This window comes from Panulirus ornatus, chromosome 47 (assembly GCF_036320965.1).
Source record: "Panulirus ornatus isolate Po-2019 chromosome 47, ASM3632096v1, whole genome shotgun sequence".
NCBI classification, from domain to species: domain Eukaryota; kingdom Metazoa; phylum Arthropoda; class Malacostraca; order Decapoda; family Palinuridae; genus Panulirus; species Panulirus ornatus.
The window spans coordinates 7,349,586-7,373,765 of NC_092270.1; the positions used below are offsets into that span (position 1 = coordinate 7,349,586).

Below are 24,180 nucleotides of genomic sequence, written 5' to 3' on the forward strand. Positions count from 1 at the left end.
GGCCCCACAGAACTTTCCATGGTTTACCCCAGATGCCTCGCATGCCCTGGTTCAATCCATTGACAGCACATCGACCCCAGTATACCACATCATTCCAATTCACTCTATTCCTTGCACGCCTTTCACCTTCCTGCATGTTCAGGCCCCAATCACTCAAAATCTTTTTCACTCCATCTTTCCACCTCCAATTTGGTCTCCCACTTCTCCTCGTGCCCTCCACCTCTGACACATATATCCTCTTGGTCAATCTTTCCTCACTCATTCTCTCCATGTGACTAAACCATTTCAAAACACCCTCTTCTGCTCTCTCAAACACTCTTTTTATTACCACACATCTCTCTTACCCTATTATTACTTACTTGATCAAACCACCTCACACCACATATTGTCCTCAATCATCTCATTTCTAACACATCCACCCTCCTCCGCGCAGCTCTATCTACAACCCACGCTTCGCAACCATATAACATTGTTGGAACCACCATTCCTTCAAACATACCCATTTTTGCTTTCCAAGATACTGTTCTCACCTTCCACACATTCTTCAATGTTCCCAGAACCTTCGCCCCCTCCCCCACCCTGTGACTCACTTCCGCTTCCTTGGTTCCATCTGCTGCCAAATCCACTCCCAGGTATCTAAAACACTTCCATTACTCCAGTTTTTCTACATTCAAACTTACCTTCCACTTGACTTGTCCCTCAACCCTACTGTACTTGATAACCTTACTCTTATTCACATTTACTCTCAGCTTTCTTCTTTCACACACTTTACCAAACTCAGTCACCAGCTCCTGGAGTTTCTCACCTGAATCAGCCATCAGCGCTGTATCATCAGCGAACAACAACTGACTCACTTCCCAAGCCGTCTCATCCACAACAGACTGCATATTTGCCCCTCTCTCCAAAACTCTTGCATTCACCTCCCTAGCAACCCCATCCATAAACAAATTAAACAACTATGGAGACACCATGGACCCCTGCCACAATAAGGAAATATGAATATGTTTTATTGACATTTATTATACTTAGTCACTGTCTCCTGTGTTAGTGAGGCAGCGCAAGGAGACAGACGAAAGAATGGCCCAACCCACCCACATACACATGTATATACATAAACGCCCATGCATGCACACACACACATATATATATATATATATATATATATATATTTTTTTTTTTTTTTTTTTTTTTATACTTTGTCGCTGTCTCCCGCGTTTGCGAGGTAGCGCAAGGAAACAGACGAAAGAAATGGCCCAAACCCCCCCCCCCCCATACACATGTACATACACACGTCCACACACGCAAATATACATACCTACACAGCTTTCCATGGTTTACCCCAGACGCTTCACATGCCTTGATTCAATCCACTGACAGCACGTCAACCCCTGTATACCACATCGCTCCAATTCACTCTATTCCTTGCCCTCCTTTCACCCTCCTGCATGTTCAGGCCCCGATCACACAAAATCTTTTTCACTCCATCTTTCCACCTCCAATTTGGTCTCCCTCTTCTCCTCGTTCCCTCCACCTCCGACACATATATCCTCTTGGTCAATCTTTCCTCACTCATTCTCTCCATGTGCCCAAACCATTTCAAAACACCCTCTTCTGCTCTCTCAACCACGCTCTTTTTATTTCCACACATCTCTCTTACCCTTACGTTACTTACTCGATCAAACCACCTCACACCACACATTGTCCTCAAACATCTCATTTCCAGCACATCCATCCTCCTGCGCACAACTCTATCCATAGCCCACGCCTCGCAACCATACAACATTGTTGGAACCACTATTCCTTCAAACATACCCATTTTTGCTTTCCGAGATAATGTTCTCGACTTCCACACATTTTTCAAGGCTCCCAAAATTTTCGCCCCCTCCCCCACCCTATGATCCACTTCCGCTTCCATGGTTCCATCCGCTGACAGATCCACTCCCAGATATCTAAAACACTTCACTTCCTCCAGTTTTTCTCCATTCAAACTCACCTCCCAATTGACTTGACCCTCAACCCTACTGTACCTAATAACCTTGCTCTTATTCACATTTACTCTTAACTTTCTTCTTCCACACACTTTACCAAACTCCGTCACCAGCTTCTGCAGTTTCTCACATGAATCAGCCACCAGCGCTGTATCATCAGCGAACAACAACTGACTCACTTCCCAAGCTCTCTCATCCCCAACAGACTTCATACTTGCCCCTCTTTCCAGGACTCTTGCATTTACCTCCCTAACAACCCCATCCATAAACAAATTAAACAACCATGGAGACATCACACACCCCTGCCGCAAACCTACATTCACTGAGAACCAATCACTTTCCTCTCTTCCTACACGTACACATGCCTTACATCCTCGATAAAAACTTTTCACTGCTTCTAACAACTTGCCTCCCACACCATATATTCTTAATACCTTCCACAGAGCATCTCTATCAACTCTATCATATGCCTTCTCCAGATCCATAAATGCTACATACAAATCCATTTGCTTTTCTAAGTATTTCTCACATACATTCTTCAAGGCAAACACCTGATCCACACATCCTCTACCACTTCTGAAACCGCACTGCTCTTCCCCAATCTGATGCTCTGTACATGCCTTCACCCTCTCAATCAATACCCTCCCATATAATTTACCAGGAATACTCAACAAACTTATACCTCTGTAATTTGAGCACTCACTCTTATCCCCTTTGCCTTTGTACAATGGCACTATGCACGCATTCCGCCAATCCTCAGGCACCTCACCATGAGTCATACATACATTAAATAACCTTACCAACCAGTCAACAATACAGTCACCCCCTTTTTTAATAAATTCCACTGCAATACCATCCAAACCTGCTGCCTTGCCGGCTTTCATCTTCCGCAAAGCTTTTACTACCTCTTCTCTGTTTACCAAATCATTTTCCCTAACCCTCTCACTTTGCACACCACCTCGTCCAAAACACCCTATACCTGCCACTCTGTCATCAGACACATTCAACAAACCTTCAAAATACTCATTCCATCTCCTTCTCACATCACCACTACTTGTTATCACCTCCCCATTTACGCCCTTCACTGAAGTTCCCATTTGCTCCCTTGTCTTACGCACCCTATTTACCTCCTTCCAGAACATCTTTTTATTCTCCCTAAAATTTACTGATAGTCTCTCACCCCAACTCTCATTTGCCCTTTTTTTCACCTCTTGCACCTTTCTCTTGACCTCCTGTCTCTTTCTTTTATACTTCTCCCACTCAATTGCATTTTTTCCCTGCAAAAATCGTCCAAATGCCTCTCTCTTCTCTTTCACTAATACTCTTACTTCTTCATCCCACCACTCACTACCCTTTCTAAACAGCCCACCTCCCACTCTTCTCATGCCACAAGCATCTTTTGCGCAATCCATCACTGATTCCCTAAATACATCCCATTCCTCCCCCACTCCCCTTACTTCCATTGTTCTCACCTTTTTCCATTCTGTACACAGTCTCTCCTGGTACTTCCCCACACAGGTCTCCTTCCCAAGCTCACTTACTCTCACCACCTTCTTCACCCCAACATTCACTCCTCTTTTCTGAAAACCCATACTAATCTTCACCTTAGCCTCCACAAGATAATGATCAGACATCCCTCCAGTTGCACCTCTCAGCACATTAACATCCAAAAGTCTCTCTTTCGCACGCCTGTCAATTAACACGTAATCCAATAACGCTCTCTGGCCATCTCTCCTACTTACATAAGTATACTTATGTATATCTCGCTTTTTAAACCAGGTATTCCCAATCATCAGTCCTTTTTCAGCACATAAATCTACAAGCTCTTCACCATTTCCATTTACAACACTGAACACCCCATGCATACCAATTATTCCCTCAACTGCCACATTACTCACCTTTGCATTCAAATCACCCATCACTATAACCCGGTCTCGTGCATCAAAACCGCTAACACACTCATTTAGCTGCTCCCAAAACACTTGCCTCTCATGATCTTTCTTCTCATGCCCAGGTGCATATGCACCAATAATCACCCACCTCTCTCCATCAACTTTCAATTTTACCCATATTAATCGAGAATTTACTTTCTTACATTCTATCACATACTCCCACAACTCCTGTTTCAGGAGTATTGCTACTCCTTCCCTTGCTCTTGTCCTCTCACTAACCCCTGACTTCACTCCCCAGACATTTCCAAACCACTCTTCCCCTTTACCCTTGAGCTTCGTTTCACTCAGAGCCAAAACATCCAGGTTCCTTTCCTCAAACATACTACCTATCTCTCCTTTTTTCACATCTTGGTTACATCCACACACATTTAGGCACCCCACTCTGAGCCTTCGAGGAGGATGATCACTCCCCGCGTGACTCCTTCTTCTGTTTCCCATTTTAGAAAGTTAATACAAGGAGGGGAGGATTTCCGGCCCCCCGCTCCCGTCCCCTCTAGTCGCTTTCTACGACACGCGAGGAATACGTGGGAAGTATTCTTTCACCCCTATCCCCAGGGATAATATACATATATATATACATATACACACACACACACATACACACACATACGCACACACACACACACACACACACACACATACATATATATACATATGAAAAATGTAAGAAACAATTTAGAAAACAAACTTTTAGCTTGAAATGAATGAAAAAATGAGTGTCACATAATGGTTCAACCTCTGGCTATGGAAAAGGAAATGTACAATTTATTCACACAAACGTCAATAGCAGTTCTCATCAATTTCACCACTGTATCAATAAGCTTCAGTGTCTAAGCTACATTTTTCTCCAACTTCACTATTTTCTTGTCAAAAACACCATGCATGAAAACTATCACTCCAGTAACACAACTATAAACATTTACTTCCCCTTTAAAAGTTCTGGGGAAGTCTGTCTCGATACACTGCGGCGAGGCGACGCGACGCTGACACAATCACTGTCACAATATCACTTCTGCCTCCTCAAGTCAATCTCTTAGCCACAGTGCAGGCCTTCATCGTCGAAATCGGTCTTGCCTTCAGACCTTTATACTGTGATGATGATCCTAGCTGGTGTGCGGGACAGCTGGGTCCGGCTGGTCAGCTGGTGGAGGGTGCGACACTGGAAGCGGGAGAGACCATCCTGGGGCCCCACCTCCAGCACGTGGAGCTCACCCTCGCTCAAATATACTCTGCAGCCAGTATCCTGGGCACCAATAGGGTTAATACAATTGTGTGTCAGAGCACAGGACACCCATGGCTTCATCATATATATATATATATATATATATATATATATGGTTCCATCCATTGCCAAATCCACTCCCAGATATCTAAAACACTTCACTTCCTCCAGTTTTTCTCCATTCAAACTTACCTCCCAATTTACTTGTCCCTCAACCCTACTGAACCTAATAATTTGCTCCTATTCACATTTACTCTCGGCTTTCTTCTTTCACATGCTTTAATAAAATCATTTACCAACTTCTGCAGTTTCTCTTTTGAATCAGCCACCAGTGCTGTATCATCAGTGAACAACAACTGACTCACTTCCCAAGCCCTCTCATCCACAACAGACTGCATACTTGCCCCTCTCTCCAAAATTATTGCATTCACCTCGCTAACAACCCCGTCCATAAACAAATTAAACAACCATGGAAACATCACGCACCCCTGCCGCAAACCGACATTCACTGGGAACCAATCACTTTTCTCTCTTCCTACACGTACACATGCCTTACATCCTTGATAAAAACTTTTCACTGCTTCAAGCAGCTTACCTCCACACCATATACTCTTAATACCTTCCACAGAGCATCTCTATCAACTCTGTCATATGCCCTCTCCAGATCCATAAATGCCACATACAAATCCATTTGTTTTTCTAAGTATTTCTCACATACATTCTTCAAAGCAAACACCTGATCCACACATCCTCTACCACTTCTGAAACCACACTACTCTTCCCCAATCTGATGCTCTGTACATGCCTTTACCCTCTCTATCAATACTCTCCCATATAATTTCCCTGGAATACTCAACAAACTTTTTTTTTTTTTTTTTTTTTTTTTTATACTTTGTCGCTGTCTCCCGCGTTTGCGAGGTAGCGCAAGGAAACAGACGAAAGAAATGGCCCAACCCCCCCCATACACATGTACATACACACGTCCACACACACAAATATACATACCTACACAGCTTTCCATGGTTTACCCCGGACGCTTCACATGCCTTGATTCAATCCACTGACAGCACGTCAACCCCTGTATACCACATCGCTCCAATTCACTCTATTCCTTGCCCTCCTTTCACCCTCCTGCATGTTCAGGCCCCGATCACACAAAATCTTTTTCACTCCATCTTTCCACCTCCAATTTGGTCTCCCTCTTCTCCTCGTTCCCTCCACCTCCGACACATATATCCTCTTGGTCAATCTTTCCTCACTCATTCTCTCCATGTGCCCAAACCATTTTAAAACACCCTCTTCTGCTCTCTCAACCACGCTCTTTTTATTTCCACACATCTCTCTTACCCTTACGTTACTTACTCGATCAAACCACCTCACACCACACATTATCCTCAAACATCTCATTTCCAGCACATCCATCCTCCTGCGCACAACTCTATCCATAGCCCACGCCTCGCAACCATACAACATTGTTGGAACTACTAATCCTTCAAACATACCCATTTTTGCTTTCCGGGATAATGTTCTCGACTTCCACACATTTTTCAAGGCTCCCAAAATTTTCGCCCCCTCCCCCACCCTATGATCCACTTCCGCTTCCATGGTTCCATCCGCTGACAGATCCACTCCCAGATATCTAAAACACTTCACTTCCTCCAGTTTTTCACCATTCAAACTCACCTCCCAATTGACTTGACCCTCAACCCTACTGTACCTAATAACCTTGCTCTTATTCACATTTACTCTTAACTTTCTTCTTCCACACACTTTACCAAACTCCGTCACCAGCTTCTGCAGTTTCTCACCTGAATCCGCCACCAGCGCTGTATCATCAGCGAACAACAACTGACTCACTTCCCAAGCTCTCTCATCCCCAACAGACCTCATACTTGCCCCTCTTTCCAAGACTCTTGCATTTACCTCCCTAACAACCCCATCCATAAACAAATTAAACAACCATGGAGACATCACACACCCCTGCCGCAAACCTACATTCACTGAGAACCAATCACTTTCCTCTCTTCCTACACGTACACATGCCTTACATCCTCGATAAAAACTTTTCACTGCTTCTAACAACTTGCCTCCCACACCATATATTCTTAATACCTTCCACAGAGCATCTCTATCAACTCTATCATATGCCTTCTCCAGATCCATAAATGCTACATACAAATCCATTTGCTTTTCTAAGTATTTCTCACATACATTCTTCAAAGCAAACACCTGATCCACACATCCTCTACCACTTCTGAAACCACACTGCTCTTCCCCAATCTGATGCTCTGTACATGCCTTCACCCTCTCAATTAATACCCTCCCATATAATTTACCAGGAATACTCAACAAATTTATACCTCTGTAATTTGAGCACTCACTCTTATCCCCTTTGCCTTTGTACAATGGCACTATGCACGCATTCCGCCAATCCTCAGGCACCTCACCATGAGTCATACATACATTAAATAACCTTACCAACCAGTCAACAATACAGTCACCCCCTTTTTTAATAAATTCCACAGCAATACCATCCAAACCTGCTGCCTTGCCGGCTTTCATCTTCCGCAAAGCTTTTACTACCTCTTCTCTGTTTACCAAATCATTTTCCCTAACCCTCTCACTTTGCACACCACCTCGACCCAAACACCCTATATCTGCCACTCTGTCATCAGACACATTCAACAAACCTTCAAAATACTCATTCCATCTCCTTCTCACATCACCACTACTTGTTATCACCTCCCCATTTACGCCCTTCACTGAAGTTCCCATTTGCTCCCTTGTCTTACGCACCCTATTTACCTCCTTCCAGAACATCTTTTTATTCTCCCTAAAATTTAATGATAGTCTCTCACCCCAACTCTCATTTGCCCTTTTTTTCACCTCTTGCACCTTTCTCTTGACCTCCTGTCTCTTTCTTTTATACTTCTCCCACTCAATTGCATTTTTTCCCTGCAAAAATCGTCCAAATGCCTCTCTCTTCTCTTTCACTAATACTCTTACTTCTTCATCCCACCACTCACTACCCTTTCTAAACAGCCCACTTCCCACTCTTCTCATGCCACAAGCATCTTTTGCGCAATCCATCACTGATTCCCTAAATACATCCCATTCCTCCCCCACTCCCCTTACTTCCATTGTTCTCACCTTTTTCCATTCTGTACACAGTCTCTCCTGATACTTCTTCACACAGGTCTCCTTCCCAAGCTCACTTACTCTCACCACCTTCTTCACCCCAACATTCACTCTTCTTTTCTGAAAACCCATACTAATCTTCACCTTAGCCTCCACAAGATAATGATCAGACATCCCTCCAGTTGCACCTCTCAGCACATTGACATCCAAAAGTCTCTCTTTCGCACGCCTGTCAATTAACACGTAATCCAATAATGCTCTCTGGCCATCTCTCCTACTTACATAAGTATACTTATGTATATCTCGCTTTTTAAACCAGGTATTCCCAATCATCAGTCCTTTTTCAGCACATAAATCTACAAGCTCTTCACCATTTCCATTTACAACACTGAACACCCCATGCATACCAATTATTCCCTCAACTGCCACATTACTCACCTTTGCATTCAAATCACCCATCACTATAACCCGGTCTCGTGCATCAAAACCGCTAACACACTCATTTAGCTGCTCCCAAAACACTTGCCTCTCATGATCTTTCTTCTCATGCCCAGGTGCATATGCACCAATAATCACCCACCTCTCTCCATCAGCTTTCAATTTTACCCATATTAATCGAGAATTTACTTTCTTACATTCTATCACATACTCCCACAACTCCTGTTTCAGGAGTATTGCTACTCCTTCCCTTCAACAAACTTATACCTCTGTAATTTTAACACTCGCCTTTATCCCCTTTGCCTTTGTACAGTGGTACTATGCATGCATTCCACCAATCCTCAGGCACTTCACCATGAATCATACATACATTGAATATCCTTATCAGCCAGTCAACAACACAGTCACCCCCTTTTTTGATAAATTCCACTGCAGTACCATCGAAACCCGCCGCCTTGCTGGCTTTCATCTTCTGCAAAGCTTTCACTACCTCCTCTCTGTTTACCAAACCATTCTCCTTTACCCTTTCACTTTGCACACCACCTTGACCAAAACACCCTATATCTGCCACATCATCAAACACATTCAACAAACCTTCAAAATACTCACTCCATCTCCTTCTTGCTTCACTGCTACTTATTACCTTGCCATTAGCCCCCTTCATCGATGCTCCCATTTGTTCCCTTGTCTTACCCACGTTATTTACTTCGAAAACATCTTTTTATCCTCTCTAAAATTTAATGATTGTCTGTTACCCCCTCTCATTTGCCTTCTTTTTCACCTCTTGCAACTTACTCTTGACCTCCTGCATCTTTCTTTTATACATCTCCAGTTATTTGCACTACTTCCCAGCAAAAATTGTCCAAAATGCCTCTCTTTTCTCTTTCACTAACAAGCTTACTTCTTCATCCCACCACTCTTTAATCTTTCTAATCTGCCCACCTCCCGCCTTTCTCATGCCACAAGCATCTTTTGCACAAGCCATCACTGCTTCCCTAAATACATCCCATTCTTCCCTCACTCCCCTTACTTCATTTGCTTTCACTTTTTTTCCATTCTGCACTCAATCTCTCCTGGTACTTCCTCACACAAGCCTCCTTTCTAAGCTCACTTACTTTCACCACTCTTTTCACCCCAACATTCTCTCTTTTCTAAAAACCTCCACAAATCTTCACCTTCGCCTCCACAAGATAATGATCAGACATCCCTCCAGTTGCCCCTCTCAGCACATGAATATCCAAAAGTCTCTCTTTCACACGCCTGTCAGTTAATATGTAATCCAATAACGCTCTCTGACCATCTCTCCTACTTGCATAGGTATACTTATGTATGTCTCTCTTTTTAAACCAGGTATTCCCAATCACTAGTCCTTTTTCAGCACATAAATCTACAAGCTCTTCACCATTTCCATTTACAACACTGAACACCCCATGTACACCAAGTATTCCCTCAACTGCCACATTATTCACCTTTGCAGTCAAATCACCCATTACTATAACCTGGTCTCGTGCATCAAAGCTGTTAACACACTCACTCAGCTGCTCCCAAAAAACTTGCCTCTCATGATCTTTCTACTCATGACCAGGTGCATAGGCACCAATAATCACCCATCTCTCTCTATCCACTTTCAGTTATGCTCATATCAATCTAGAGTTTACTTTCTCACACCTATTACATACTCCCACAACTCCTGTTTCAGGAGTAGTGTTACTCTTTCCTTTGCCCTTGTCCTCTCACCAGCTCCTGACTTTACTCCCAAGACATTCCTAAACCACTCTTTCCCTTTACCCTTGAGTTTTGTTTCACTCAGAGCCAAAACATCCATGTTCCTTTCCTCAAACATACTACCTATCTCTCCTTTTTTTTCTCATCTTTGATACATGCACACACATTTAGACACCCCAATCTCAGCCTTCAAGGAGGATGAGCACTCCCCGCATGACTCCTTTTTCTGTTTTCCCTTTTAGAAAGTTAAAATACAAGGAGGGGAGGGTTTTTAGCCTCCCGCTCCCGTCCCCTTTAGTCAGCTCTTACGACACTCGGGAAATGTGTGGGAATTATTCTTTCTCCTCTATCCCTAGTTATTCTCTTATGCAGATTTTTAATGTGGACAAGACCAGATTATTTTGAGGGAATGCCTTTAATAACATACATTTTCCATGAAGAGAAGATTACACCAGGATTCAAAGATGCTGAGGATTGCATCATGCTGTTTGTGAGGGGCAACACCTAATGTGATTGCAAGCTTAAACCATTAATGATCTACCATTTGGAGAATCCCAGGGCTCTTAAGGGATACATAAAGCAATTTTTGCCACTGTATCATTAGTCTAACCTGAAGGGTTGGATAACAGGCAATGTTTGTTTATGATTATTTTGCTGCAAAGCTCCACAGAGAGCTGAAGGAGTATTTTGCAAAGGAGAATATAAGTTTCAAGATTCTCTTTATTGATAATGCCCTTGGTCATTCACCCTCAGTACAGGACCTTTGTGTGAACATCATTGTACTATTTCTGACAAACCCTTCATCTTTAATCCAGTCAGTGGACAAGGTGATATCAACTTTCAAGGCTTGCTATTTGTAAAGAATACTTGCAAAGCCCATGAAGGCTACAGAGAATGACTAGATGCCGTCATTATCAATGGTGAGGCCTGAAAGGAAAACTATTTGTATGAATGGAGTGTGACAGACACTTTACTCTTTCAAAGTGACATAATATGATGTAAGGATGAAAGAAATGAGAAATGATATATTTTCATTGCAAGTGAAAGAACTGTGTAAATGGGAACTTGAGTGTATTTCAGGTGTATTCCTGTTTGGCACCTTTCACTTCAAGTGTATGTTTCCTACTCAGGTATACCTGAAACCTGTAATTAACTGGTGTAAAGATGATTTTTATGCTATGAGTGTACATGAATAATATCATAAATTTTTACACATTGAATTTGTATTTGACAGTGTTTAGTACTCTGTCATAATGATATTGGTGATTATACCAAATACCTAATTGAAAATTCAACATTTATGCACAAACACACACTTTATTCACACCCCACATAAGGCCAAAACCAGAATATGCTTCTCAGGTTTGATTACCACCCCAAGAGAATCACAGAGAACTTATAGAGATTGTCCAAAGAAGGACAACAAAGATTGTTTCAGTATCAAGGGAGCTAAGCTGCAGGAAAAGGATGGAGGCTTCAGATTTACCCACCTTTGAAGAGAGAAGACTAAGGGATGACTTGATCATGTCCATTAAGTTTTTTAGAGAGATTAATGAAGTGGACAATGTACAGATCTTTAAGAGATATAGCTGTAGAGGAACCACAGGGCATAACATGAAATTAAGTAAGAAACTTTTACATTAGGAAATAAAGAAATACTTTTATAAAATGATTGGTGGATGAATGGGACAGGTCAACTAAAGACGTGGTTAATGCAGATAGCATACATAAGTTCAAGAGGTCGTGTGGTAGTACATAGTGTTCAAGAGATGAGGCTCCATGGGCATAAAACTCCCTCCCTGTGTAGTACAAATAGGTACATACGTACAAAAGCGTAATTACACACACACACGCACACACACACACACACACACACACACACACACACCCATTATTTATATATTGGTGACTGTGACAGAACATTTACATATTATATTCTCTTATGAATTATGTTTAATGGTTTGTTGATTCAAGATTTTTACTTTTTTTTTTATCTAGATTTCACTACCTTCCCTGTATGTGAATTTGCCCATAAAGTTGGGGACAAGAAGATGCTTCGCTTAAATTGCTCAGCCTCTGGTGAAGATTTCGATGCCATTCTCATAGATGATGAAACATTTACCTCAAAGGATATTGATGGCATTTCACCACCAAACACTATACAATATATACTTATGAAAAATGTTGTAGAGGGCACTGAACTCAGTTTCCAGCGCACAGTCACAGATGTGACAGTAAATGATGAACTCGTGGAGCAGTCCATTAAAGTCCTCAGTAACACTTTGCCAATCCATGATGCTACCACAAATGGTAAGATGTACTGATTAATGATAATGCTAATACCATAAGCAGCCCAAGCCACATAAACACTAACATAACAGAAGTGCCACTGGAGAGGCCTTCAACAATTGAACTGAACTGTGTTATTGGAACTACTCACTCTGCTGTTACTGGTATGTAAAACTACTCTGCTGTTACTGGTAAGTAAAGCATTTTGTGGAAAAATGTTTGAAAATTTTAGTACTTATGAAAGTTTCAAATTATTTATTGAAATATTTATTATTACCTCAGGACCAATTTCGATGAAAGGATATTGATGGCACACCTCCAGCTGACATTATAAAAAATATACCATTGAATAATAAATTTTTAGAAGATGCCAAACACAGTTTCTAGTGCACAGTCAGGTGTGGAGGTAAATGATGAGCTCATGGGGCTAGCAGTCTGTTGAAGTCCTTGGTAATACCTCATTCAGGATGTTGCTGCATATTGTAAGACATATTGATGTGTATGATAATATTAATACCATAAACAGACTTAGCCACATAAACACGGATGTAAGGGAGGTACTGTTGGAAAGGCTAATCCTCCCTGATCGACAACAGAATTTTAGTGTCGGAACTGTTCACTGTACTCTTACTGGTAAATGAAGCAGTATTTGATTTATGTGAAAAAATCTTTGAAAATTTTAGTATCATTGGAATTTTCAAATTATTCATTCATTTGTAAACCATAGGATCAGTTGCTGTGAAAGAACCCAGTATCCTTTTTGGAAGGTTCCTGCAGCACAAAACTGTGCTACTTATAGTAGCAGAGAAATATGGACTCCTCCTGAGGTGAAACGTTCTTTGATGAGACTGCACTCTTAGTGATACCACCTTGTCAAAGGTGACTTCACTCACAGGGTAACATCTTGGAGGTGGAGCCCTGTAACACCAAAGTTTCAAGTGAATTAGTGATTTGATTAAGCCAAACACTTTATTTAATGAAATGCACTTATTCACAACAAACTTTGTTTGATACAACATAGAGCTAAGGTTCAGTCGTGACAAGGTTTAATATTGTGTGTGTGCACTTGATATGGCAACCCTGCATAACTAACCCCCAACAACTGGCCCTCCAGGTTTGCACAAGCTTTTTGCAATACCTAGTGTAAAAGCTAAGGTTCTCTTGTTAAATTTAGGTTAGCTTAAGGTTTAGTTAGGGAGGGTATTCCGATTCGGTTTGCCTTACCTTATATTAACTTCACATAAGTTTAAGAAGTCTTTTACCTCAATAACCTGTGCTGAGTCCAAGTTGTTATGTTCACTGATTGATCAATGCTTTGGAGGCCATTACCCACAGGCTAATGTAATCACCACATCCTGGCTGGTCTGGTACCTTGGTACTCAACCAGGGACCTCTTAACCCTTAAACACTCACAGTTTTTTCCTTTTCTAAATATTCAAGGATTTTATACCCTTACAGGTGTTTTAATTTTCAAAGAATGAGATAAACTGTGTTAGAGGAAATTTAACGTAATGATAAACAGCTCGGTTACTGCTCCACTGCTGTTAGAAATAAGAGTGGACTTTGTTGCTTTCACGTATGTCTTAATCTATAATAGAATTATTGTAATTTTGCTTTTAAGATATATGTTACTGTTAAATCAATCAAAAAACACATATACAGACACTATATGTGTTGTCAGGAATTAGAAAATATGGCAACATCACCTCAAGAAAGTGTAGACTCCCCTCACTATATGTGTCATCAGGAATTGGAAAATATGGCAACATCACCACTGAAAAGTGTAGACTCCCCTCCCTTGTTATATCTGCAGGATGATTCTGAGTGATTGCCCTATGGTTGTATATTGTACCTAAACATGCCCTCCTCTTTACCACTATCCAGAACAGCCGTGGAATACTGGTAGAAATTTTCTAAACAAAGATACATGTCTGTATATGTATCTCCACAAAGGACATAAGGGGAGTGGGGTCAGAATGGAATGTATTCAGGGAAGCAGTGATGGCTTGCGCAAAAGATGCTTGTGGCATGAGAAGCGTGGGAGGTGGGCAGATTAGAAAGGATAGTGAGTGGGGGGTGAAGAAGTAAGATTATTAGTGAAAGAGAAGAGAGAGGCATTTGGACGATTTTTGCAGGGAAATAATGCAAATAACTGGGAGACATATAAAAGAAAGAGGCAGGAGGTCAAGAGAAAGGTGCAAGAGGTGAAAAAGAGGGCAAATGAGAGTTGGGGTGAGAGAGTATCATTAAATTTTAGGGAGAATACAAATATGTTTTGGAAGGAGGTAAATAAATTGTGTAAGACAAGGGATCAGTGAAGGGGGCTAATGGGGAGGTGATAAGAAGTAGTGGTGATGAGAAGGAGAGATTGAGTATTTTGAAGGTTTGTTGAATGTGTTTGATGATAGAGTGGCAGATATAAGGTGTTTTGGTTGAGGTGGTGTGTAAAGTGAGAGGGTTAGGGAGAATGATTTGGTAAACAGAGAAGAGGTAGTAAAAGCTTTGCGGAAGATGAAAGCCAGCAAGGCAGGGATGTTATTGCAGTGGAATTTATTAAAAAATGGGTGACTGTGTTATTGACTGGTTGGTAAGGTTATTTAATGTATGTACGACTCATGGTGAGGTGCCTGAGGATTGGCGGAATGCGTGCATAGTGCCATTATACAAAGGCATAGGGGATGAAAGTGAATGCTCAAATTACAGCGGTATAAGTTTGTTGAGTATTCCTGGGAAATTAAATGGGAGGTTATTGATTGAGAGGGTGAAGGCATGTACAGAGCATCAGACTGGGGAAGAGCAGTGTGGTTTCAGAAGTAGTAGAGGATGTGTGGATCAGGTGTTTGCTTTGAAGAATGTATGTGAGAAATACTTAGAAAAGCAAATGGATTTGTATGTAATATTTATGGATCTGGAGAAGGCATATGATAGAGTTGATAGAGATGCTGTGTGGAAGGTATTAAGAATATATGGTGTGGGAGGCAAGTTGTTAGAAGCAGTGAAAAGTTTTTATCAAAGATGTAAGGCATGTGTATGTGTAGGAAGAGAGGAAAGTGATTGGTTCTCGGTGAATTTTGGTTTGCGGCAGGGGTGTGTGATGTCTCCATGGTTGTTTAATTTGTTTATTGATGGGGTTGTTAGGGAGGTGAAAGCTGATGATATGGCACTGGTGGCTGATTTGGGTTAGAAACTGCAGAAGCTGGTGACTAAGTTTGGTAAAGTGTGTGAAAGAAGAAAGCTAAGAGTAAATATGAATAAGAGCAAGGTTATTAGGTACAATAGGTTTGATGGACAGGTCAGTTGGGAGGTAAGTTTGAATGGAGAAAAACTGGAGGAAGGGAAGTGTTTTAGATATCTGGGAGTGGATTTGGCAGCGGATGGAACCATGGAAGCGGAAGTGAATCATAGGGTGGGGGAGGGGGCGAAAGTTCTGGGAGCATTGAAGAATGTGTGGAAGTTGAGAACGTTATCCTGGAAAGCAAAAATGGGTATGTTTGAAGGAATAGCGATTCCAACAATGTTATATGGTTGCGAGGTGTGAGCTATAGATAGAGTTGTGCGGAGGAGGGTGGATGTGCTGGAAATGAGGTGTTTGAGGACAGTATGTAGTGTGAGGTGGTTTGATCGAGTAAGTAATGAAAGGGTAAGAGAGATGTGTGGTAATAAGATGAGTGTGGTTGAGAAAGCAGAAGAGGGTGTATTGAAATTGATTGGTCACATGGAGAGAATGACTGAGGAAAGATTGACCAAGAGGATACATGTGTCAGAGGTGGAGGGAACGAGGAGAAGTGGGAGACCAAATTGTAGGTGGAAAGATGTAGTGAAAAAGATTTTGAGTGATCGGGGCCTGAACATGCAGGAGGGTGAAAGGTGTGCAAGGAATAGAGTGAATTGGAATGATGTGGTATACCGGGGTCCATGTGCTGTCAGTGGATTGAACCAGAGCATGTGAGGCGTCTGGGGGTAAACCATGGAAAGTTCTGTGGGACCTGGATGTGGAAAGGGAGCTGTGTTTTTGGTGTATTATACATGACAGCTAGAGACTGAGTGTGAACGAATGTGGTCTTTGTTGTCTTTTCCTTGCACAACCTCGCACACATGTGGGGGAAGGGGGTTGTTATTTCATGTGTGGAGGGGTGGCGACGGGAATGAATAAGGGTAGACAGTATGAATTATGTGCATGTGTATATATTTATATGTGTGTGTGTGTATATATGTATAAATTGAGATGTATAGGTATGTATATGTGCGTGTGTGGACATATATGTATATACATGTGTATGTGGGTGAGTTGGGCAATTCTTTCATCTGTTTCCTTGCGCTACCTTGCTAACGCGGGAGATGGCGACAAAGTGTGATAAATAGATAAATATGTATCTCCATGGTATAGCAATTATTTTTGCTGACCATGAAAGATTCCTGGGCCACCCAAGGATCATATAGGCATAGATTCAAATCCTGGTCCAGCAGCAGGTCCAAAGTTAGCCTAGCTGTTCATCCTTCCATATGAGGCTGGATGATAAAATGGGTACCTGGCTTAGGCTGGTCTTTACTTTACTTTCCCAAAAGAAGGAACAGAGAAGGGGGCCAACTCAGGATTTTCTCTCCTTGGCTCTGTCCTCTGTTCATAGTGCTACTTCACTGATGTGGGAAATGGTGAATATGTATAAAAAGAAAGGTGAAAAGGAAGGCAAATAAGAGTTGGGGTGAGGGAGTATCATTAAATTTTAGAGAGAATAAAAAGATGTTCTGGAAGGAGGTAATTAAAGTGCGTAAGACAAGGGAGCAAATGGGAACTTCAGTGAAGGGGGCTAATGGGGAGGTGGTAACAAGTAGTGGTGATGTGAGAAGGAGATGGAGTGAGTATTTTGAAGGTTTGTTGAATGTGTTTGATGATAGAGTGGCAGATATAGGGTGTTTTGGTCGAGGTGGTGTGCAAAGTGAGAGGGTTAGGGAAAATGATATGGTAAACAGAGAAGAGGTAGTAAAAGCTTTACGGAAGATGAAAGCCGGCAAGGCAGCAGGTTTGGATGGTATTGCAGTGGAATTTATTAAAAAAGGGGGTGACTGTATTGTTGACTGGTTGGTAAGGTTATTTAATGTATGTATGACTCATGGTGAGGTGCCTGAGGATTGGCGGAATGCGTGCATAGTGCCATCATACAAAGGCAAAGGGGATAAGAGTGAGTGCTCAAATTACAGAGGTATAAGTTTGTTGAGTATTTCTGGTAAATTATATGGGAGGGTATTGATTGAGAGGGTGAAGGCATGTACAGAGCATCAGATTGGGGAAGAGCAGTGTGGTTTCATAAGTGGTAGAGGATGTGTGGATCAGGTGTTTGCTTTGAAGAATGTATGTGAGAAATACTTAGAAAAGCAAATGGATTTGTATGTAGCATTTATGGATCTGGAGAAGGCATATGATAGAGTTGATAGAGATGCTCTGTGGAAGGTATTAAGAATATATGGTGTGGGAGGCAAGTTGTTAGAAGCAGTGAAAAGTTTTTATCGAGGATGTAAGGCATGTGTACGTGTAGGAAGAGAGGAAAGTGATTGGTTCTCAGTGAATGTAGGTTTGCGGCAGGGGTGTGTGATGTCTCCATGGTTGTTTAATTTGTTTATGGATAGGGTTGTTAGGGAGATGAATGCAAGAGTTTTGGAAAGTGGGGCAAATATGAAGTCTGTTGGGGATGAGAGAGCTTGGGAAGTGAGTCAGTTGTTGTTCGCTGATGATACAGCGCTGGTGGCTGATTCATGTGAGAAACTGCAGAAGCTGGTGACTGAGTTTGGTAAAGTGTGTGAAAGAAGAAAGTTAAGAGTAAATGTGAATAAGAGCAAGGTTATTAGGTACAGTAGGGTTGAGGGTCAAGTCAATTGGGAGGTGAGTTTGAATGGAGAAAAACTGGAGGAAGTGAAGTGTTTTAGATATCTGGGAGTGGATCTGTCAGCGGATGGAACCATGGAAGCGGAAGTGGATCATAGGGTGGGGGAGGGGGGCGAAAATTTTGGGAGCCTTGAAAAATGTGTGGAAGTCGAGAACATTATCTCGGAAAGCAAAAATGGGTATGTTTGAAGGAATAGTGGTTCCAACAATGTTGTATGGTTGCGAGGCGTGGGCTATGGATAGAGTTGTGCGCAGGAGGATGGACGTGCTGGAAATGAGATGTTTGAGGAAAATGTGTGGTGTGAGGTGGTTTGATCGAGTAAGTAACGTAAGGGTAAGAGAGATGTGTGGAAATAAAAAGAGCGTGGTTGAGAGAGCAGAAGAGGGTGTTTTGAAATGGTTTGGGCACATGGAGAGAATGAGTGAGGAAAGATTGACCAAGAGGATATATGTGTCGGAGGTGGAGGGAACGAGGAGAAGAGGGAGACCAAATTGGAGGTGGAAAGATGGAGTGAAAAAGATTTTGTGTGATTGGGGCCTGAACATGCAGGAGGGTGAAAGGAGGGCAAGGAATAGAGTGAATTGGAGCGATGTGGTATACAGGGGTTGATGTGCTGTCAGTGGATTGAATCAAGGCATGTGAAGCGTCTGGGGTAAACCATGGAAAGCTGTGTAGGTATGTATATTTGCGTGTGTGGACGTGTGTATGTACATGTGTATGGGGGGGGTTGGGCCATTTCTTTCGTCTGTTTCCTTGCGCTACCTCGCAAACGCGGGAGACAGCGACAAAGTATAAAAAAAAAAAAAAAGTTTGAATGGAGAAAAACTGGAGGAAATAAAGTGTTTTAGATATCTGGGAGTGGATCTGGCAGCGGATGGAGCCATGGAAGCGGAAGTGAATCATAGGGTGGGGGAGGGGGCGAAAATCCTGGGAGCCTTGAAGAATGTGTGAAAGTCGAGAACATTATCTCCGAAAGCAAAAATGGGTATGTTTGAAGGAATAGTGGTTCCAACAATGTTGTATGGTTGCGAGGCGTGGGCTATGGATAGAGTTGTGCGCAGGAGGGTGGATGTGCTGGAAATGAGATGTTTGAGGACAATGTGTGGTGTGAGGTGGTTTGATCGAGTAAGTAATGTAAAGGTAAGAGAGATGTGTGGAAATAAAAAGAGCGTGGTTGAGAGAGCAGAAGAGTGTGTTTTGAAATGGTTTGGTCACATGGAGAGAATGAGTGAGGAAAGATTGACCAAAAGGATATATGTGTCGGAGGTGGAGGGAACGAGAAGAAGTGGGAGACCAAATTGGAGGTAGAAAGATGGAGTGAAAAAGATTTTGTGTGATCGGGGCCTGAACATGCAGGAGGGTGAAAGGCGGGCAAGGAATAGAGTGAATTGGAACGAGGTGGTATACCAGGGTCGACGTGCTGTCAATGGATTGAACCATGGCATGTGAAGCGTCTGGGGTAAACCATGGAAAGTTCTGTGGGGCCTGGATGTGGAAAGGGAGCTGTAGTTTCAGTGCATTATACATGACAACTAGAGACTGAGTGTGAACGAATGTGGCCTTTGTTGTCTTTTCCTAGCGCTACCCCACGCACATGCAGGGGAAGGGGGTTGTTGTTACATGTGTGGAGGGGTGCCGATGGGAATGAATAAAGGCAGAAGTATGAATTATGTACATGTGTATATATGTATATGTCTGTGTGTGTATATATATGTATACATTGAGATGTATAGGTATGTATATTTGTGTGTGTGGATGTGTATGTATATACATGTGTATGTGGGTGGGTTGGGCCATTCTTTTGTCTGTTTCCTTGCGCTACGTCTCTAACGTGGGAGACAGCAACAAAGCAAAATAAGTAAAAAATAAATGAATCATAATGATAATGTATATGTAATATAAATAGTTTGTCTCAGATGTTCCAGTTACAAAAGTCACCATGACTCACAAAGATGAAGACAAGATGGACATCAAAGATGAAGACAAGGTGGACATCCTGGTTGACACAAACAGTGCTGAAGTCCTTAATAAGCTTGAAGTACTGTTCTATGAAGTTTCTAATGCATCATTGACTTTACCATCGGGTACTTGCACCATTAATCTTGATGAATGCTTAGTTACCAGTCTGGAAATTGATAAGGATGCCACATCCTTCAGCATCTTGTTGGTGGGAGTGGACTCCTCTGAAGCAGTTCTTCAGTCTACTTTATTGAGTTTTGAAGGTAAGGAAACATTATATGCTACAGCTGCTGGATCAGCATTTCTTGGTATGACTCAATGACTCCTTATACAGGTCATTACTGATGTATATAGGTCACCTCTGTTCCTCTGTGAAAGCTCTGTAGATCTCTTGTACATCTCCCAGTCATTTTCACTCTTTCCCTATGATCACTTCCCAAGCACCTCTCTTTTCTCTTTCATCAACTTTACTTTGTCATCCCACCATTCGCAACCATTTTTACTTGCACACCTCCCATCTTCCATATGTCATACACTTCTCTTGCATGTACCAACACTGCTTCCCTAGATATTTCTTATTCCTACTCCACTCCCCTTGATTCATTTATACTTATCTTTTGCCATTCTATGTACTCCTGGTCTCTCCTGGTGCATCTTCACACCTGTTTTTTCCAAGTTCACCCTACAAATCTTCACCCTTGCCTCCACCAAATAAATGTCAGACATCCCTCCAGCTGCATTTCTCAGCACATTCACATCCAAGTCTCATTTGCACACCTATCAGTTAGTATATAATCCAATAATGCCCTCTTACCATCTTTCCTACCCACCCATATGGAGGTAGTATGTTTATCCCTCTTCTTAAACCATATATTCCCAGTCACCAGTCCTTTTTCAGCACACAGTTTAACAAGCTGTTGTTAACTATTAGTTTATCTCTGTGAATACCCTATGTCCCCCAAGTTATACTCAGGTCAACATGACAGAGTTAGATTATCATCATTTCAGTTGATGTTCCTTTGGGCATTACATACATGCAGTCCAGTATTTATTGATTATGAGTTTGAGATGTATTCTATTGGAGGTAAATGCAAGAGTTTTGGAAAGAGGGGCAAGTATGAAGTCTGTTGGGGATGAGAGAGCTTGGGAAGTGAGTCAGTTGTTGTTCGCTGATGATACAGCGCTGGTGGCTGATTCATGTGAGAAACTGCAGAAGCTGGTGACGGAGTTTGGTAAAGTGTGTGGAAGAAGAAAGTTAAGAGTAAATGTGAATAAGAGCAAGGTTATTAGGTACAGTAGGGTTGAGGGTCAAGTCAATTGGGAGGTGAGTTTGAATGGAGAAAAACTGGAGGAAGTGAAGTGTTTTAGATATCTGGGAGTGGATCTGGCAGTGGATGGAACCATGGAAGCGGAAGTGGATCATAGGGTGGGGGAGGGGGCGAAAATTCTGGGAGCCTTGAAGAATGTGTGGAAGTCGAGAACATTATCTCGGAAAGCAAAAATGGGTATGTTTGAAGGAATAGTGGTTCCAACAATGTTGTATGGTTGCGAGGCGTGGGCTATGGATAGAGTTGTGCGCAGGGGGATGGATGTGCTGGAAATGATATGTCTGAGGACAATGTGTGGTGTGAGGTGGTTTGATCGAGTAAGTAACGTAAGGGTAAGAGAGATGTGTGGAAATAAAAAGAGCGTGGTTGAGAGAGCAGAAGAGGGTGTTTTGAAATGGTTTGGGCACATAGAGAGAATGAGTGAGGAAAGGTTGACCAAGAGGATATATGTGTCGGAGGTGGAGGGAACGAGGAGAAGAGGGAGACCAAATTGGAGGTGGAAAGATGGAGTGAAAAAGATTTTGTGTGATCGGGGCCTGAACATGCAGGAGGGTGAAAGGAGGGCAAGGAATAGAGTGAATTGGAGCAATGTGGTATACCGGGGTTGACGTGCTGTCAGTGGATTGAATCAAGACATGTGAAGCGTCTGGGGTAAACCATGGAAAGCTGTGTAGGTATGTATATTTGCGTGTGTGGATGTATGTATATACATGTGTATGGGGGGGGGTTGGGCCATTTCTTTCGTCTGTTTTCTTGCGCTACCTCGCAAACGCGGGAGACAGCGACAAAGTATAAAAAAAAAAAAATAAAAAAAAAAATAAAAAAAAAAAAAGTTGAGTATTCCTGGGAAATTATATGGGAGGGTATTGACTGAGAGGGTTAAGGCATGTACAGAGCATCAGATTGGGGAAGAGCAGTGTGGTTTCAGAAGTGGTAGAGGATGTGTGGAGCAGGTGTTTGCTTTGAAGAATGTGTGTGAGAAATACTTAGAAAAGCAAATGGATTTGTATGTAGCATTTATGGATCTGGAGAGGCATATGATTGAGTTGATAGAGATGCTGTGTGGAAGGTATTAAGAATATATGGTGTGGGAGGCAAGTTGTTAGAAGCAGTGAAAAGTTTTTATCGAGGATGTAAGGCATGTGTACGTGTAGGAAGAGAGGAAAGTGATTGGTTCTCAGTGAATGTAGGTTTGCGGCAGGGGTGTGTGATGTCTCCATGGTTGTTTAATTTGTTTATGGATGGGGTTGTTAGGGAGGTGAATGCAAGAGTTTTGGAAAGAGGGGCAAGAATACAGTCTGTTGTGGATGAGAGAGCTTGGGAAGTGAGTCAGTTGTTGTTCGCTGATGATACAGCGCTGGTTGCTGATTCATGTGAGAAACTGCAGAAGCTGGTGACTGAGTTTGGTAAAGTGTGTGAAAGAAGAAAGCTAAGACTAAATGTGAATAAGAGCAAGGTTATTAGGTACAGTAGGGTTGAGGGACATGTCATTTGGGAGGTAAGTTTGAATGGAGAAAAACTGGAGGAAGTGAAGTGTTTTAGATATCTGGGAGTGGATTTGGCAGCGGATGGAACCATGGAAGTGGAAGTGAATCATAGGGTGGGGAAGGGGGTGAAAATTCTGGGAGCATTGAAGAATGTGTGGAAGTCGAGAATATTATCTCGGAAAGCAAAAATGGGTATGTTTGAAGGAATAGTGATTCCAACATTGTTATATGGTTGTGAGGCATGGGCTATGGATAGAGTTGTGTGGAGGAGGATGGATATGCTGGTAATGAAATGCTTGAGGACGATATGTGGTATGAGGTGGTTTGATCGAGTAATGATAATAGGGTAAGAGGGATGTATGGTAATAAAAAGAATGTGGTTGAGAGAGCAGAAGAGGGTGTTTTGAAATGGTTTGATCACATGGAGAGAATGAGTGAGGAAAGAGTGACCAAGAGGATATATGTCTTAGAGGTGGAGGGAACAAGGAGAAGTGGGAGACCAAATTGGAGGTGGAAAGATGGAGTGAAAAAGAGTTTGAGTGATCGGGGCCTGAACGTGCAGGAGGGTGAAAGGCATGCTAGGAATAGAGTGAATTGGAACGATGTGGTATACTGGGGTCGACGTGCTGTCAATGGATTGAACCAGGGCATGTGAAGCATCTGGGGTAAACCATGGAAAGTTCTGTGGGGCCTGGATGTGGGAAGGGAGCTGTGGTTTCAGTGCATTATACATGACAACTAGAGACTGAGTGTGAACGAATGTGGCCTTTGT

At 42.3% G+C, this 24,180-nt stretch overlaps 1 protein-coding gene across 3 annotated transcripts in view; it reads left to right on the plus strand.

Moving 5' to 3' along the window:
• Window positions 1-20,930, plus strand: part of LOC139763493 (uncharacterized) — a 120,384-nt gene extending 99,454 nt beyond the window's left edge. For 2 of the 3 annotated variants that reach the window (XM_071689606.1, XM_071689607.1), the window contains 2 exons: window positions 12,462-12,773; window positions 20,551-20,930. In XM_071689606.1, the coding sequence (XP_071545707.1) occupies window positions 12,462-12,773; window positions 20,551-20,915 (677 nt within the window). In that variant the 3' untranslated portion in view covers window positions 20,916-20,930. The remainder of the gene's footprint in view (window positions 1-12,461; window positions 12,774-20,550) is intronic. The other variant, XM_071689608.1, reaches the window with a different exon arrangement.
• The last annotated feature ends 3,250 nt before the right edge of the window (window positions 20,931-24,180 follow it).